The sequence below is a fragment of the Ranitomeya variabilis genome, chromosome 6, assembly GCF_051348905.1.
Source record: "Ranitomeya variabilis isolate aRanVar5 chromosome 6, aRanVar5.hap1, whole genome shotgun sequence".
In the NCBI taxonomy this organism is placed as follows: Eukaryota; Metazoa; Chordata; class Amphibia; order Anura; family Dendrobatidae; genus Ranitomeya; species Ranitomeya variabilis.
In genome coordinates this window covers 456,745,308-456,761,255 of record NC_135237.1, presented here as the reverse complement: position 1 = coordinate 456,761,255, position 15,948 = coordinate 456,745,308, and the positions used below count along the sequence as shown (strand labels likewise).

Below are 15,948 nucleotides of genomic sequence, written 5' to 3'. Positions count from 1 at the left end.
CCAAGCGACCTATATGTGCATGAAAACGTAGGAACTGGGGTGCAGAAAAATGGTAGCATGTTCTATAAACTGTTGAGTCAAAAAGGTACTTATTTCGTTGTAACATAAGGCAATTTGCAGTAGGGCACAATAATGGTACAATAATGTCTCTGCAGGCAAAAGTTGAGCATGATGGAGGTTTCTTGAAAGTTTGGGGACTTCATTTCAGCACATGGAGATTTGGTTAGTATTGATGGTGCCCTCAATGTTAAGAAATACAGGCAGATCCTTATCCATCATGCAATACCATTGGGGAGCTATCTGGCTCCAAATTTATACCGCAACAGTATAGCGACCTCATTAAGAATTAAGGACTAGGGTTAGGGGTGTGTCGGGTAGGGGTGTGGTTAGGGTTGGAATTAGGGTTAGGGGTATGTTGGGATTAGGGTTAAGGGTGTGTTGCTGTTAGGGGTGTGGTTAGGGTTGGGATTGGGGTTAGGGATGTGTTGGGGTTAGCGTTGGAGTTAGAATTGGGAGGTTTCCACTGTTTGGAGAGCCCATGATGTACCTAAACGCGATATGGCGTCCGATCTCAATTCCAGCCAATTCTGTGTTGAAAAAGTAAAACAGTGCTCCTTCCCTTCCGAGCTCTGCCGTGCGCCCAAACAATGGTTTAACCCCCCCACACACACACACACACATATGAGGTATCAGCGTACTCAGAACAAGTTGGAAAACAACTTCTGTGGTCTAATTTCTCCAGTTACCCTTGTGAAAATAACAAATTGGGGGCTAAAAAATCATTTTTGTGGGGAAAAGATTTTTTATTTTTACAGCTCTGCATTATAAACTTTAGTGAAACACTTGGGGGTTCAACACATCTAGATAAGTTCATTGGGTCTAGTTTCCAAAATGGGGTCACTTGTGGGGGTTTACACTGTTTAGGCACATCAGTGGCTCTGCAAACGCAACGTGACGCCCGCAGACCATTCCATCAAAGTCTGCATTCCAAAACGGCGCTCTTTCCCTTCCGAACTCTGCCATGCGCCCATATGGTGGTTCCTCCCCACATATAGGGTATCAGCGTACTCAGGACAAATTGCACAACAACTTTGGGGGTCCAATTTCTCCGGATACCCTTGGGAAAATAAAATATTGTGGTCTAAAAGATCATTTTTGTGGAAAAAAAAAGGATTTTTTTATTTTCACGGCTCTACATTATAAACTTTAGTGAAACAATTGGTTCAAAGTGCTCACCACACAACTTGAGAAGTTCCTTGGGTGGTCTAGTTTCCAAAATGGTGTCACTTGTTGGGGATTTCCACTGTTTAGGCACATCAGAGGCTCTCCAAACTTGACATGGTGTCCAAACGCAATTACAGCCAATTCTACATTGAAAAAGTCAAACGGCGCTCCTTCCCTTCCGAGCTCTGCCATGCGCCCAGACAGTGGTTTACCCCCACATATGGGATATAGGCGTATTCAGGAGAAACAACAAATTTTGTGGTTCATTTTCTTTTTTTACATTTGTGAAAATAAAAAACTGGTTTTGAAGTAAAATGTTAAATGTTCATTTTTTCCTTCCACATTGCTTCAGTTCCTGTGAAGCATGTAAAGGGTTAATTAACTTCTTGAATGTGGTTTTGAGCACCTTGAGGGGTGCAGTTTTTAGAATGATGTCACTTTGGGGTATTTTCTGTCATGTACACCCCTCAAAGTGACTTCAGCTGTGATGTGGTCCCTAAAAAAAATGGTGGTGTAAAAATGAGAAATCACTAGTCAAATTTTAACCCTTATAACTTCCTAACAAAAAAAAATTTGTCTCCAAAATTGTGCTGATCTAAAGTAGACATGTGGGAAATGTTATTTATTGACTATTTTGTGTGACATGTCTCTCTGATTTAAGGGCATAAAAATTACAAATTTGAAAATTGTAAAATTTTAAATTTTTTTGCCATATTTCCATTTTTTTTTCATAAATAAACGCAAGTCATATCGAATAAATTTTACCACTAAGATGAAGTACAATATGTCACGAAAAAAACTGTCTCAGAATCAGCGGGATCTATTAAAGCGTTCCAGAGTTATAACCTCATAAAGTGACAGTGGTCAGAATTGTAAAAATTGGCTCTGTCACTAAGGGGTTAAGATTAGTGCATAATTTGAAAGCTAAATTGGAGATTGTCAATCCATTAATTTTAAAACGCCAATCAGGTGTGAGTGGACGGACCTGGTTTATTCATAGAACAGGACCGTGTCAAATTTTGTTTGCGACAACACATGTTCCTGAAAATGTATGATGGCACAAACAAGGAAGATTTTTGAGGAACTCAGAAGATTTGTTGATGCTCATCAGGCTGGAAAAGGCTGCAAAATGTTCTCTAAAAGAGTTTGTACTTCACCCACCCAAAGTCATAATGTGTATAAATGGAGCATATTCAAGTCTTGTATTACACTTCACAGGAGCGGTCAATGGGCAAACATCACTCCAAAAGCAAGGAATAGAAAAGTCCATGAGGTCACAAAGGAACCCAGGGAAACCTCTAAACAACTAAAGGCTTCTCAAACCTTAGTCAGTGTTAATATTCATGAGTAGAGATGAGCGAACATCGTTGGCTCCCTCCTTATTCGGCAAGCTATAGCGCTTACCGAAGAAGCTGCAGTGGGAACTCGGCTACCTGGAGCGCTGCCGATAATCAGCCGTTTGGCGCTGCAGCTGTATGTGTCGCGGCTACGTGACAGTCACAACACACAGGCTGTCCATGCATGTGTTGTGACTGTCACACAGCCGCGACACAGGCAGCTGAAAGATACAAGATGCTGAAACCAAAGGTTCACATTTTTACCACTAACAGATGTGATATTGGATAATTTTCCTCAATTTATGGCGAAGTCCTAATAATTTTAACTTGTTTTCTTTATCTACTTTTAGGACTTGTGTTAAAATGTTTTAGGTCAAATTTGTGCATTTTTTCACTGTTGAAAACATTTTTTATATTCTCCTGAACTAATGCAGTTAAGTGCCTCCAGCTATTTTTGTTAACCTTTTCTACGTCCTGAAAATGTTTTTCACTTTGTAGGTTTTTCCTCATTCTTGGGAATAAGAAGTCGTCACAGGGGGCTAGGCCAGGTGAGTAGGAAGGCTGACCCTGGTGTTTTGGTGTTTTTGACACGTCATCATCACAGGGGATGAATCTTGGTGTTACTCCTATGATCCTGAAACAAAACAGCAGTCCAGCCAGTGGACGACCACTTCATTGCCCAAACCAAAAAAGCTCATCAAGTGAAAGCAAACTTGAAGTCCATGATAGTTTGTTTCTTCAACATCAAATTAGTTGTTCACTTTGAATTTGTTCCTTGGAGAACCACAGTGAACCAACCTTACTATCTGCAAGTGCTGAAGCGATTGCATGAGGCAGGGAGAAAAAAAAACGACCTGAATTGTGGTGGTCTGAGGACTGGCTTCTTTATCATGACAATGCATATGCCCATGTAGTGTTGAAAATCAACCAGTTTTTGGCAAATTAGGCTACTTTCACACTAGCGTCGGGAACAACCCGTCGCTGCGCATCGGGCCGACGTTCCCGACGCTAGTGTGGTCTCCGCCGCACAACGGGGGCAGCGGATGCATATTTCCCACGCATCCGCTGCCCCATTGTGATGTGCGGGGAAGTGCGGGGAGGTGGGGGCGGAGTTCCGACTGCGCATGCGCGGTCGGAAAAAGCGGACCGTCGGGAGCAAAAAACGTTACATGTAACGTTTTTTTCTCCCGACGGACCGCTACCATACGCCCAAACGCCGCCAAACGCATTCACCGTTTGGAAATGCGTCGCAAATGCGTCGCTAATGTTACTCTATGACGAAACAACGTATCCAGCAAAAACTTTTGCTGGATGCGGCGTTTCGCAAAAACGACGCATTTGCGACGTATTGCAGTTAACGCTAGTGTGAAACTAGCCTAAGTGACTGACAACGGTTTCTGACCCTCCTAACTCTCTTGACCGAGCCCCCTGCAATCATTTCTTATTCCCAAGAATGAAGAGAAACCTAAAGGGGAAGCGTTTTCAGGACGTAGAAGAGGTTAAGAAAAATAGCTGGAGGCACTTAACAACATTAGCTCAGAACAATATATATATATATAAAAAATGTAAACGTGAATAAACAAAAATAGACAATTCATGTTTTTTGGGGACCCTGTGTGAGTGTGTGTGTCTGTATAAATGATGCACGCAGTATTTTACAGGTGCTAATGAAAATAATTACTTTAAATTGATTTTTAGTTATCTGATCATAGCTTTTGAAGCTTGTAAAAATTGTATGTCCCTGCACAAGGCTAAAAAGAATTCAGGTGGGTATTTTGTTGGTTTCTTTTGATGACCAATGTGCTTTTACGATCATTTAATGACCTCATTGTGACAGAGCTTTAAGTGGCCCTTTTCTGTTTTAACATCCTTTTTTATGTGGTTGGAAGGTGACTATTAGCAATACGCATTCTGCATTTTGTAAAGTTTTGCTTTTAATGAATATTTTTCTTTGCAAAATATAAAATGTTCTTATTGTCCTTTTACAGATCTAAGAAAATGGAAACTTCTACCGTATGGTCTCCTCCAAGAAGTGCTAGTGGGACAGGTTAAAACCAGTAACAAGCTAAAGCGAATCCAGGTGTGAATGCATCGGAATTTATCCAAATACAAAATTTTTAAGTATGATTTTTATTTCTCTTAATAGGATAGTATTCAATAACCAATGTACTCAACCAAATGTGACAGACAACATGAAGCTAATTTCTCTCATGACATCCAAAAATCAGCCAGTTTAAAGTGAATCTGAAACTCACCTCTCCGAATGTTTGTTTTACTAAATACTGCCATTAGAACACTGTGTTATGCTGTTCCTATAATGTCTTGAAAATGTGTGGATATATTGACCATGGGGTGGTACTAGACATGAGCGGATCTGCCGAGATTCAAATTTGGTGAATTGCGCAGAATTTAATCCGAATTCCAATTTACAGTCAACTTATTCTATTCGAATTGACTGTCCCATATTATACTTTAAGGTCTCGATAGACCCCACAACAGAATAATCATAAGATATAGAAAAATCAACAGCTAATACCTCATGGCTCACCTCTCCGACCACCCTTGCTGCTTTTTGTCCCTCTTATGGTCCTTGGGACCTCTTCTCACGTGCTGAAACCTCTTCCTACTGGGACTTCTGGCTGTGACCAGGTCCTGGGATCCCTGCACATGCTTGTTAAGTCGTGATGACATGTATACACAGATGTCAGTGAAGAGGTTTGTGGAATCGGCACACAGCAGTGGTAAGAAGTGCTGAGGGCCATATGTAGCTGGGTGGCCATAGATGTGAGCGGTGAGGTGAGTATTCGTTGTTTTTGTTTATTTTTTTGTTAACCTTTTGTCTGCCATTTGTGGTTCAGCAAAATGGCGGCTAGCAAATGAGAATAAATCCATATTCTTGACAATACGGATTTTTGTAGAATTCAAGTATAAATGAAGTTCACTTGAAAAAATAAGGCCAACTCTAGGTGGTATCAATTTTAGTATGTCCTTCCCTACTTACTTGACAGTATCCAATTGGTGCTGACAGTGGCAGACTGTGTAGATGAATACCCCTTCTGCCAGGATGAATTAAAACATCCATTAGCCAGTATATTCCCAAAATTTTAACAGAGGAACTGCACAATACAGAGTTACGAAAAAAGACTTTTAGAAGTGTTACCTAATGAGAAGTGTCGACTTTTCTTCATTACAGGTTTTATTCAGGTTTTTTCATGCAGTTTTTAAAGCCAAAATTAAGTGTTTAACTTTAACTGGAAGAAAGTGTAGAAGACAGATCCTCCTTTCGATCACACTCCTATTTTTGGCTGGAAAAAACTTCATCAAGAAGCTTGAAAAAATAAAATCTGCTCCTGTACAGGTACCATAAGGGTATGTGCACATGGCATCTTTAAGGGAATCTGCCTGAAAATGCGTTGCAAAAGAACCCTAGAAAATGTACATAATGCACAGCAATATCTTATATAATTTCTTTTATCTACTTCAAGGTTTACAAACCCTGAAGTCGTTAAAAGAAGTGACCTGCTCATTTTTGGGGCGTCTTCCGCTAGGAGATAAACAACCGATGTACTTACAGTTACCGTCGTTATATTTTTTTAGTTCATAAATCAATGGTACACATGAAAATAAGCAACTTTGTATTATCAGAGATACCCGCTTTTTATCTCTGCCAAAATTGATCAGTCATTATCCAAATCCTCATTTCGGAGGTAAAATCTGTATTGAGTGAAGACATCCTAATACATCCTGTCCCATTACTGAGATAGGAGATGTTATCCTAACTAGCTAGGAGGAAGGAGATGCTCTGCCTCTAGCTCCTCTAGAATTGTATCCTGCCATCTCCTATCTCAGTAATGGGATAAGCTGTCTTCACTCAATACAGATTTTACCTCAGAATTGAGGATTTTGATAATGACTGATCAATTTTGGTAGGGAAAGAAGCAAATTTCTCTAAGATATATTACAGGGGTGGGGAACCTCAGGCCCCAGGGCCATTTACGGCCCTCTATGACCTTTTATCAGGCCCCGGAGCAGATTCTCGGGGACCACATTCTTGGGCAGGGAGGTGTATTTTGATTACAAACAGCTCATTAATTTCTTGCACACACGCAGTGTTCACTACTGAACATTGAAGGGCATGCAATGAAAGATTACGTCATGACACCAGTGCCAGAGTCAGGATGTACTTTGTGGGCCGAAAAAAAGATTCCACACCCCTGATTTATTTCAAAGTTGCTTATTTTCATGTGTACTATTGATTTATTAAATCAAAAATAAAACTGCGGTTACTTTTTAACAGAACAGAGGGAAAGGCACTGGTGGCAGAGGTGCCGCAAGAACAACAAGAAAACCGCTACATGAACATGACTGCCAGCTTTTCCCTGAAGCGGCTTTGCTTGGGGAAAACTTTTTGGCTGCCCCACCATGTGCGCATACCCTAATAGATTACCTATCATAGACTTTTTCATTTCTAGATCATGGTAATTTTATTTGCATCAGGTCTTTTCATTTTGCTTCTGCTTTATTTATTTTTATTGCATCCAATGTTGTCTAGTGCATAAGTAGTATATGGCTTCTAAAAATAAAATGCAATAAATTAAAATAGTAGGATAATTCACATGTCCGTGGCATCTTTATATGTAGTTGGGTGCCCGTACAAGCCGTAAAAGTGTGATGGACAGCTGTACAATTTGTGCAGGGAAAAACTGCTGTAGAGTCCACTGCCAACCACGTATTCTGCTTCTTTTTCCCACACAGCACACCACCACTACATGTTCATGTGTCCTTTATCTGTTTACATCATGTTGCTGTGGTCTTTACACTTTGACCTTTTTTGACATGTCATAGATTTTTATTGGTAGATTACTTCACAGTCCTTTAAACTTTTGTACTTCCGCTGATTCACAAAACTGTATAGCTCTGACTCATGAGAATTTTATAATCTATGGATTTAACACCCTAAACAAAGCTCTGTTAATTTTTAATGGAAATTTTTTTAACATGTTTTCAAAGGCCTCTAGTAAATGAGTGGTTGTGGATTGGTTTCTAGGCATCAAAAGCTGGCCATAAATGTTAGATTACTATCAGCCATACCCACTGATTTTGGCTTGTCCATCCAACCATCTGATGTGTAGAAGATTTTCCGCAGATGACAAATGTCAGGGGAGAAAATCTAACATTTGGATTTCAACATTCTAAGTCCTTTTATTCTCAATGGAGACAAGCTACTGCCAGGAGACTCTGCCAGCGGCTTACTGGCCCCCCCACCCCCCACCAATCACATGCTTGCCAGACTTATTCCACCAGTGTGTGGTGGTTAGAAAGAATAGCTGTCAAACAAGCAAGCTTTTGCCAACCTAAGTGCTATTGCTTTTTTATCTAGATTTAAAGTGATCCAACATCATATATTGCACTTTTTCTATGTGTTTTTAACCATATATTTTAATCTAACTTAACATATAAGATAGTAAAATACCTGTTAAATTATTCCCATGTGAGATGAGATCCAGCCATAGTCTACAGGGCTCTTTTACAATGGGCAACTTGTGGCACTAAACGACCACTGGTCAGCTACAGGTTTACTGATTGTCAGTCATTTAGTTGACTTTTTAGACAGACCAACGACTCTTCCAATGGGTATAAAATGATCAGTAATAGACTGTTCTGTGTACTGGCTTTCATTGTTCTCGCAAGCATGGTTTATATACCAAACAATTATTGTTAGGCAGGCTCAAAAATTATTTCACCCTACTAAGGAGCTTTTTGCTCATTTATCAGGTGGTTGCCAGCCAGTTTACAATGGCCATTTACCCTAGGAACACTCATTTACTATAATCGGCTAGTGTAAACTCACCTTGAGTCAATGGTTTTTCCACATTGAAATAAACGTACACATTTATGGCAGAATCCAAAGAAATACAGTACAGACCAAAAGTTTGGAGACACCTTCTCATTTAAAGATTTTTCTGTATTTTCATGACTATGAAAATTGTACATTCACACTGAAGGCATCAAAACTATGAATTAACACGTGTGGAATTATATACTTAACAAGAGTGTGAAACAACTGAAATTATGTCTTATATTCTAGGTTCTTCAAAGTAGCCACCTTTTGCTTTGATGACTGCTTTGCACACTCTTGGCATTCTCTTGAAGAGCTTCAAGAGGTAGTCACCGGGAATGGTCTTCCAACAATCTTGAAGGAGTTCCCAGAGATGCTAAGCACTTGTTGGCCCTTTTGCCTTCACTCTGCGGTCCAGCTCACCCCAAACCATCTCGATTGGGTTCAGGTCTGGTGACTGTGGAGGCCAGGTCATCTGGCGTAGCACCCCATCACTCTCCTTCTTGGTCAGATAGCCCTAACACAGCCTGGAGGTGTGTTTGGGGACCTTTTCCTGTTGAAAAATAAATGATGGTCCAACTAAATGCAAACTGGATGGAATAGCATGCCGCTGCAAGATGCTGTGGTAGCCATGCTGGTTCAGTATGCCTTCAATTTTGAATAAATCCACAACAGTGTCACCAGCAAAGCACCCCCACACCATCACACCTCCTCCTGCATGCTTCACGGTGGGAACCAGGCATGTAGAGTCCATCCGTTCACCTTTTCTGCGTCGCACAAAGACACGGTGGTTGAAACCAAAGATCTCAAATTTGGACTCATCAGACCAAAGCACAGATTTCCACTGGTCTAATGTCCATTCCTTGTGTTCTTTAGCCCAAACAAGTCTCTTCTGCTTGTTGCCTGTCCTTAGCAGTGGTTTCCTAGCAGCTATTTTACCATGAAGGCCTGCTGCACAAAGTCTCCTCTTAACAGTTGTTGTAGAGATGTGTCTGCTGCTAGAACTCTGTGTGGCATTGACCTGGTCTCTAATCTGAGCTGATGTTAACTTGCGATTTCTGAGGCTGGTGACTCTGATAAACTTATCTTCAGAAGCAGAGGTGACTCTTGGTCTTCCTTTCCTTGGGCAGTCCTCATGTGAGCCAGTTTCTTTGTAGCGCTTGATGGTTTTTGCGACTGCACTTGGGGACACTTTCAAAGTTTTCCCAATTTTTCGGACTGACTGACCTTCATTTCTTACAGTAATGATGGCCACTCGTTTTTCTTTATTTGGCTGCTTTTTTCTTGCCATAATACAAATTCTAACAGTCTATTCTGGTGTATCCACCAGACTTCTGCACAACACAACTGATGGTCCCAACCCCATTTATAAGGCAAGAAATCCCACTTATTAAACCTGACAGGGCACACCTGTGAAGTGAAAACCATTTCCGGTGACTACCTCTTGAAGCTCATCAAGAGAATGCCAAGAGTGCGCAAAGCAGTCATCAAAGCAAAAGGTGGCTACTTTGAAGAACCTAGAATATAAGGCATACTGTATCTTTCCGACTAGAAGACGCACTCCCCCCCCCCCCCCCGAAAAAGGGGGGAAAATGGGAGGTGCGCCTTATAGTTGGAATACAGGCTTACCGGCAGTGGTGCGGCGGCGGCAGAGGTGCGGGGATGAGGAGGCGCAGTGAGCGGTATGGCGTGAGCGGGGTCCCTTCCACAGGTGAGGTGACGCAGCAGCCCGGGAAGCAGCAGAGCCGGGTGAATCATGGCGTTATCAATGGTGGCGGCCATATTCCTGAGGCCGCGCATGTGCAGATGGAGTGCTCTGCTTCCCGAGGATTCAGGAAAATGGCTGCGGGAGGCCGCGCGTGCGCAGATGGAGATCGCGGCGGCCATTTTCCTGAAGCCGAGTCCGCAGATTTAGATCTCGGCTTCAGGAAAATGGCCGCCGCGATCTGCATCTGCGCACGCGCGGCCTCCCGCGGCCATTTTCCTGAAGCCCGGGAAGCAGAGCACTCCATCTGTGCACGCGTGGCCTCAGGAAGATGGCCGCCGCTACAGAGAAACTGGTAATTAACCCGGCTCTGCTGCTCAAATTGGATACTGGGCCGCTGCATCACCTCACCTGTGGAAGGGACCCTGCTCACGCCATACCGCTCATTATCCCCGCACCTCTGCCGTCGCCACACCACTGCTGCAACCCCCCATGGACACCAGGCCGTGGCGTCGCCCACCTAAGCAGGAAGGGACTCAGCTCAGGTGCACGCCGTACCGCATTACCCCACCTCTGCCGACACCATGCCTCCTGTGACCCTGCTCTGCCACCGCCAGCCCTCAGGTAAGATACTGTAAATTCGGACAATAAGACGGACCCCCATCTTATAAAAAATCTTTTTTTCTGCTATTTTGACCCCAAATTTGGGGTGCGTCTTATGGTCCGGTGCATTTTGTAGTCCGAAAAATATGGTAATTTCAGTTGTTTCACACCTTTTTGTTAAGTATATAATTCCACATGTGTTAATTCATAGTTTTTATGCCTTCAGTGTGAATGTACAATTTTCATAGTCATGAAAATACAGAAAAATCTTTAAATGGGAAGGTGTGTCCAAACTTTTGGTCTGTACTGTAGGTGGTGGATGGATTAGGGTTTGGTCGATGCCTAGATCGATACTACTGAGCTTTAGCTATTTTGCCATGTGTAATGCCTTGGGAGAACTAGAAATACGGTATATGGTATTGTATTACAAGTCTATATATTTATAACCGTTAGTATTACAGAACTTTTGTAATATCTTAAACATGAATACATTTCTAGACATTGATTGGAACCAAATATTTTCTTTTATGTGTGTGCAAGTTTTTCTTTTTTTATTGGTTTCTTTATTTTATTTTTTTTATAATGCTTACAGCAGCATTTCTTAGCTTACAGCTCCATTATATCATAGTTATTTTGTATCATTTTTTCTTTTTTCAGTCCCAATTTGTTTTATTTTTCGACCACATGGAACTTGCGAAGCCACCAAAAACGCTGTCACTTAGTGGAGTTGGGCAATTGCCAGTTGTCCAACAAGAAGGCCTGGTTTAGACTGCGATGGCCACGGTCATTCCCGGTGATTTGTCAGAAGTAAGAGATACCCAGAAAATCCCGTCAGGGAAGCGTAAACGTGGTGAAACAAAACCAAGAAAAAACTTCCCTTGCCAACTGTGTGACAAGGCATTTAACAGTGTTGAAAAATTAAAAGTCCATTCATACACTCACACAGGAGAGAGGCCCTACAAGTGCACGCAACAAGACTGCACCAAGGCCTTTGTTTCTAAATACAAATTATTAAGGTATACATTCTTATTTATCTTTCTGCTTACATTAAAGATTAAAGTGTTGGCAACTCCTTGTACCTCTGAACTCTATCTCATTCAGGTGTCCTTTATGCATATTCTAGAATGAAGTGCTTGTAATTAAAGTGGTTGTCCGGCCTTAGGCTACAAGTCTACAATCAGTCTATGTAACTGCAGACTTGTGAATCCTCACAGCACGCGTACTGTGCGCTATAAGGATTCTCTGGTGCTAGGAGTGTCGGTCATCTGATTGTAAGTATGCAATTTGCATACCTCCAGCCACATTCTGACTAGCCTCGCTCAATACATTTGCATTGACCAAGGTCATGCCCATCCAGTTGGCTTGTGACCAGATGAATGAAAATCACATACTTGTGGTCACATGACTGCCGCACTCAACAGTAAAGAATCCTTACAGCGTGCAGTGCACACGCTGTGAGGATTCAGAAGTCTGCAGTTACACAGTCTAAGGCCGGACTACCCCTTTAACTCATGTGCCTAGTCATCTGTAGTGATGAGCAAACATTCTCGGATAATGTGTTATCCTGTTTAAGCCATCCACCCCCCCATATGTTGCAGTCGTCTAACAGCCGCTTTGATATTATACTTGGATAACACGAAAGCATGCTCAGATAACACGTTAACCGAGCACGTTCGCTCATCACTAGTCATCTGCCTACCCTCATGGTTGTCGTTTAGAGTTTAGTGCTAGCGGGCTTACTTTCTCTTTGGTATTGAAGGTCCAAACGCCCCTCTGCTGAATAAGAAGACATGTAAGTATTATAAAATAGTACATGCTATGGTGGGTTGAGAAATCAGAGCCTAAATATTATGGCTCAACTATCTTCAGTATAAGTGAGTTTGTTGAAGCGAACCTCCCTACATTTCTCATGTATAATCACTCTGCCTGGTGCCCTCCATTTTCCTCCTAATGGCTCCCCAACTGAAACTACTGGGATAGCGAGCCTTGGTAGGTCCAAACTGTGCCTCCACAGTATTTGAAATACAGGGGAGACAAGGTTCAGACTTACCGCTGCATTCCCCATGCCATTCCAACTTCCATCTTGGATGTAGGAAGACCAGAATGTCCATCTCGGAGAAGGAGACAATAAGAGAAACGGAGCACTAGGTAATGACTGAAAAATGTACTGTCATTTTTAATGCCAGGATGGAGGGGCACATTAAGTTTCATATAGAGTGAAGTGAACTGTGCTTAAAGGGGTTGTGCGAAACTAAATTTTAGTTTTTTTGTAAATCTCTCTATTGGCATAATCTAATCTTTTTTTCCAGCATACTTTTAATTTAAAAAAAAAAAAAATTCCTTCACTTCTTTCTCTAACTGCTTTATTTTATTATTTTTTTTAAACAACATCTTTTGCCATGACACTTTGTTTGAGAATCCCAGCACATGCTAGAATACTCAAATGTGTTGTCATCAGAGGCTGACATCACTTTCACAGCCCTTTCCCTTAAACGAAGCATCATCAGTGATGTCTGTTTCAGGAGCTGGGCAAGTCCCTGCTCTACTGAGCGTGCGTCGGTTGTTTGTTCTGACGAATGCTCAGTAGGATCTGGTCACTGTGCACTGTTCTTTTCAGTGCACAGTGACAGTGCACTCTCACCTGCTCTGATCAGAGTTGATGAGTCTGCAACAGAGCGTACTGTCTTTGCACATTGTAAGAAGGGAACAATTGAGCAGAAGCCAGCGCCACCCCCACAAGAGAGATTTAGAATTAAAAATAAAATTTTTAGTTTTGTACCACCCTGTTAACACGTGACCTGAGGAGAAAAGTACTGTGTCGGGATGTTTAGCAGCGTACGAACCTGGTACAACTTTAAAACACAATATCAGAAGGAGTCAGTGTTTGGAGGGGGAAACCCAATACTTTTGGCACTATGACATTATTATTTTTATAATTTATTTATTTATTTTTTTTAGCATTGCCCAGTATTTTGAATTTGTTTGCAGCCTTTACAGCTGTACATTTGAATTTTAAATGTTAATAGATTCAGATTTTATCAAGAAAGAATGCTAATACTATACTAATGCTATAGGTTTTGAAGAATGTAAATTTAATCTACAGAACTACATGGACAAATGAAGATGCACTAGTCTAGCGGGATTCCTTTCTACCAGACTATTCTGGTCTTTGGCATGATTGACAGTCTGCATGCAATTTTTGGCAGGATAGGAACATTATGCTGGCTGGCAGTCATGTTTAGGAAGCCGTGATTAGATGATCAGAGGCAGGATTAGGACGTCTACATTTGCAAATGTATGCTTCATGTTAAAATTATGTTTCTCAACAAAGCACATTATTTCAATACAGAAATCTGCACCCATACTTCCATAATAGGTTCCCTTTAAAAAGTTTGTCATACAGATTTGTTTTTCTATTTCTTTTTATTAGATGTTTATGTGTTTTTCTCTGTATTTAAAGGCATATGGCTACACATTCTCCAGAGAAAACCCACAAGTGTAATTATTGTGAGAAAATGTTTCACCGGAAAGATCACCTAAAGAATCACCTTCATACTCATGATCCCAACAAAGAAGCATTTAAGTGTGAAGAATGTGGGAAGAACTACAACACAAAGCTGGGGTTTAAACGTCACTTGGCCTTGCACGCTGCTACAAGTGGAGACCTCACGTGTAAAGTATGTCTGCAGACTTTTGAAAGCACAGTGGTGCTGCTAGAGCACCTGAAAACCCATGCAGGCAAATCTTCCAGTGGTGTTAAGGAGAAAAAACACCAATGCGAGCATTGTGATCGTCGCTTTTACACCCGCAAAGATGTCCGCAGACACATGGTAGTGCACACTGGGAGAAAAGACTTCCTATGTCAGTATTGTGCACAGAGGTTTGGGCGTAAGGATCATCTAACCCGTCATATGAAGAAAAGTCACAATCAAGAACTGCTGAAAGTGAAAACAGAACCTATGGATCTGTTAGATCATTTCACCTGCAGTGTTCCTATAAAAGATGAGCTGCTTCCCGTGATGTCCTTATCTTCCAGTGAGCTGACTTCAAAGCCATTTACAAACAGTTTGCAGTTGAACCTCTATAACACACAAATTCAGTCCATGCAGAGTTCTGCAGCAACACACCAAATGGTCGCTCCACCAATGTCTTTAGGCATGCCATGCCCTTTAGATATGGATCCTGTCCATCCTTCTCACCAGCTTGCTCTGAAGTACCCACTCAATTCTACCTCATACGCAGTTTCAATGCCCGATAAGGAACAACCATTGAAAGTGGAGATTGAAAGTTACCTTATGGAATTGCAAAGTGGCATGACGCCCTCTTCCCAGGTGTCTCCGTCATCATCTAAGTTAGGTTTGGATCAAGTAGGGCCGTTAGATGATGGTGGTGATGGAGTATCCCTCTCTAAAAGTTCTGTATCGATTAGCGAACCCCTCAACACCTCTTCATTGGACTTTAATCAGCTGTTTAATTTCATACCAGCCAATGGTCCACCTTACAGTGCGCCTGTATCCATTGGGAGTTTAGGAATGGGATACTCACAAGAGGAGGCCAGTTCTTCAATGGCCCAGCTGCCCCCACAAGCACAGGATCCTCAAGACCCGAGCAATAATATATGTTTTGGTTCTTTACACTCACTATCCTCTGCTTTTGCAAGCAACTTAAATACAACCACGACATTGCCACGATTTCATCAAGCTTTCCAGTAGAACTAAATTCAATGGATTGCAATTGTTTTTTTGTTTTTTTATATATATTAGTGCCAACGAAGCGGCTTTTGAAACACCTCTCATAGTCTACTCATTAACAATCTCGTTAAGCCAGTACATTGTCTTAATTGTTTACTTTGGTATTAGATGCCTTACTATATGTGGTCGTATTTTATTCTGCCAGCTGTGTTATTAATTTTTGTTTTTGCCTGTAGAAATAGATCTTTTTGGTTCAACTTCCTAGCAGTGAAATTCCAACGTGAAGAAGAATCTGTGACCGAAAATTCAATGGTTTTATGAAAACATCTACTATAATATCAGCGGTGATGAATCAAATCCATCTCCTTTTACAACTGGCAAAATTTAAGGGATGATATGCACCTGGTCGGCAAGCAGCTTCAGTATTATGCAATACAATTGTTTGTAAAATGTTGGTTGCACTTTTGCATGAAACAGATTTAGGAATTTAATTCTTCGGCAAAAATGTTTCTTCACGCCCCTCGTTTGGCATTTAAATTGTCGTGTGCC

General features: G+C 41.5%; 1 protein-coding gene across 3 annotated transcripts in view; it reads left to right on the top strand.

The window, feature by feature from the left end:
- Positions 1–15,687, top strand: part of PLAG1 (PLAG1 zinc finger) — a 67,361-nt gene extending 51,674 nt beyond the window's left edge. Inside the window, exons 2-4 of one of the 3 annotated variants that reach the window (XM_077270515.1) lie at positions 4,550–4,641; positions 11,366–11,724; positions 14,169–15,687. In XM_077270515.1, coding sequence (XP_077126630.1) covers positions 11,483–11,724; positions 14,169–15,420 — 1,494 coding nt within the window. In that variant the 5' untranslated portion in view covers positions 4,550–4,641; positions 11,366–11,482 and the 3' untranslated portion in view covers positions 15,421–15,687. Of the gene's footprint in view, positions 1–4,549; positions 4,683–10,878; positions 11,725–14,168 lie in introns of those variants that run through there. The other 2 variants (XM_077270516.1, XM_077270517.1) reach the window with 2 other exon arrangements.
- The last annotated feature ends 261 nt before the right edge of the window (positions 15,688–15,948 follow it).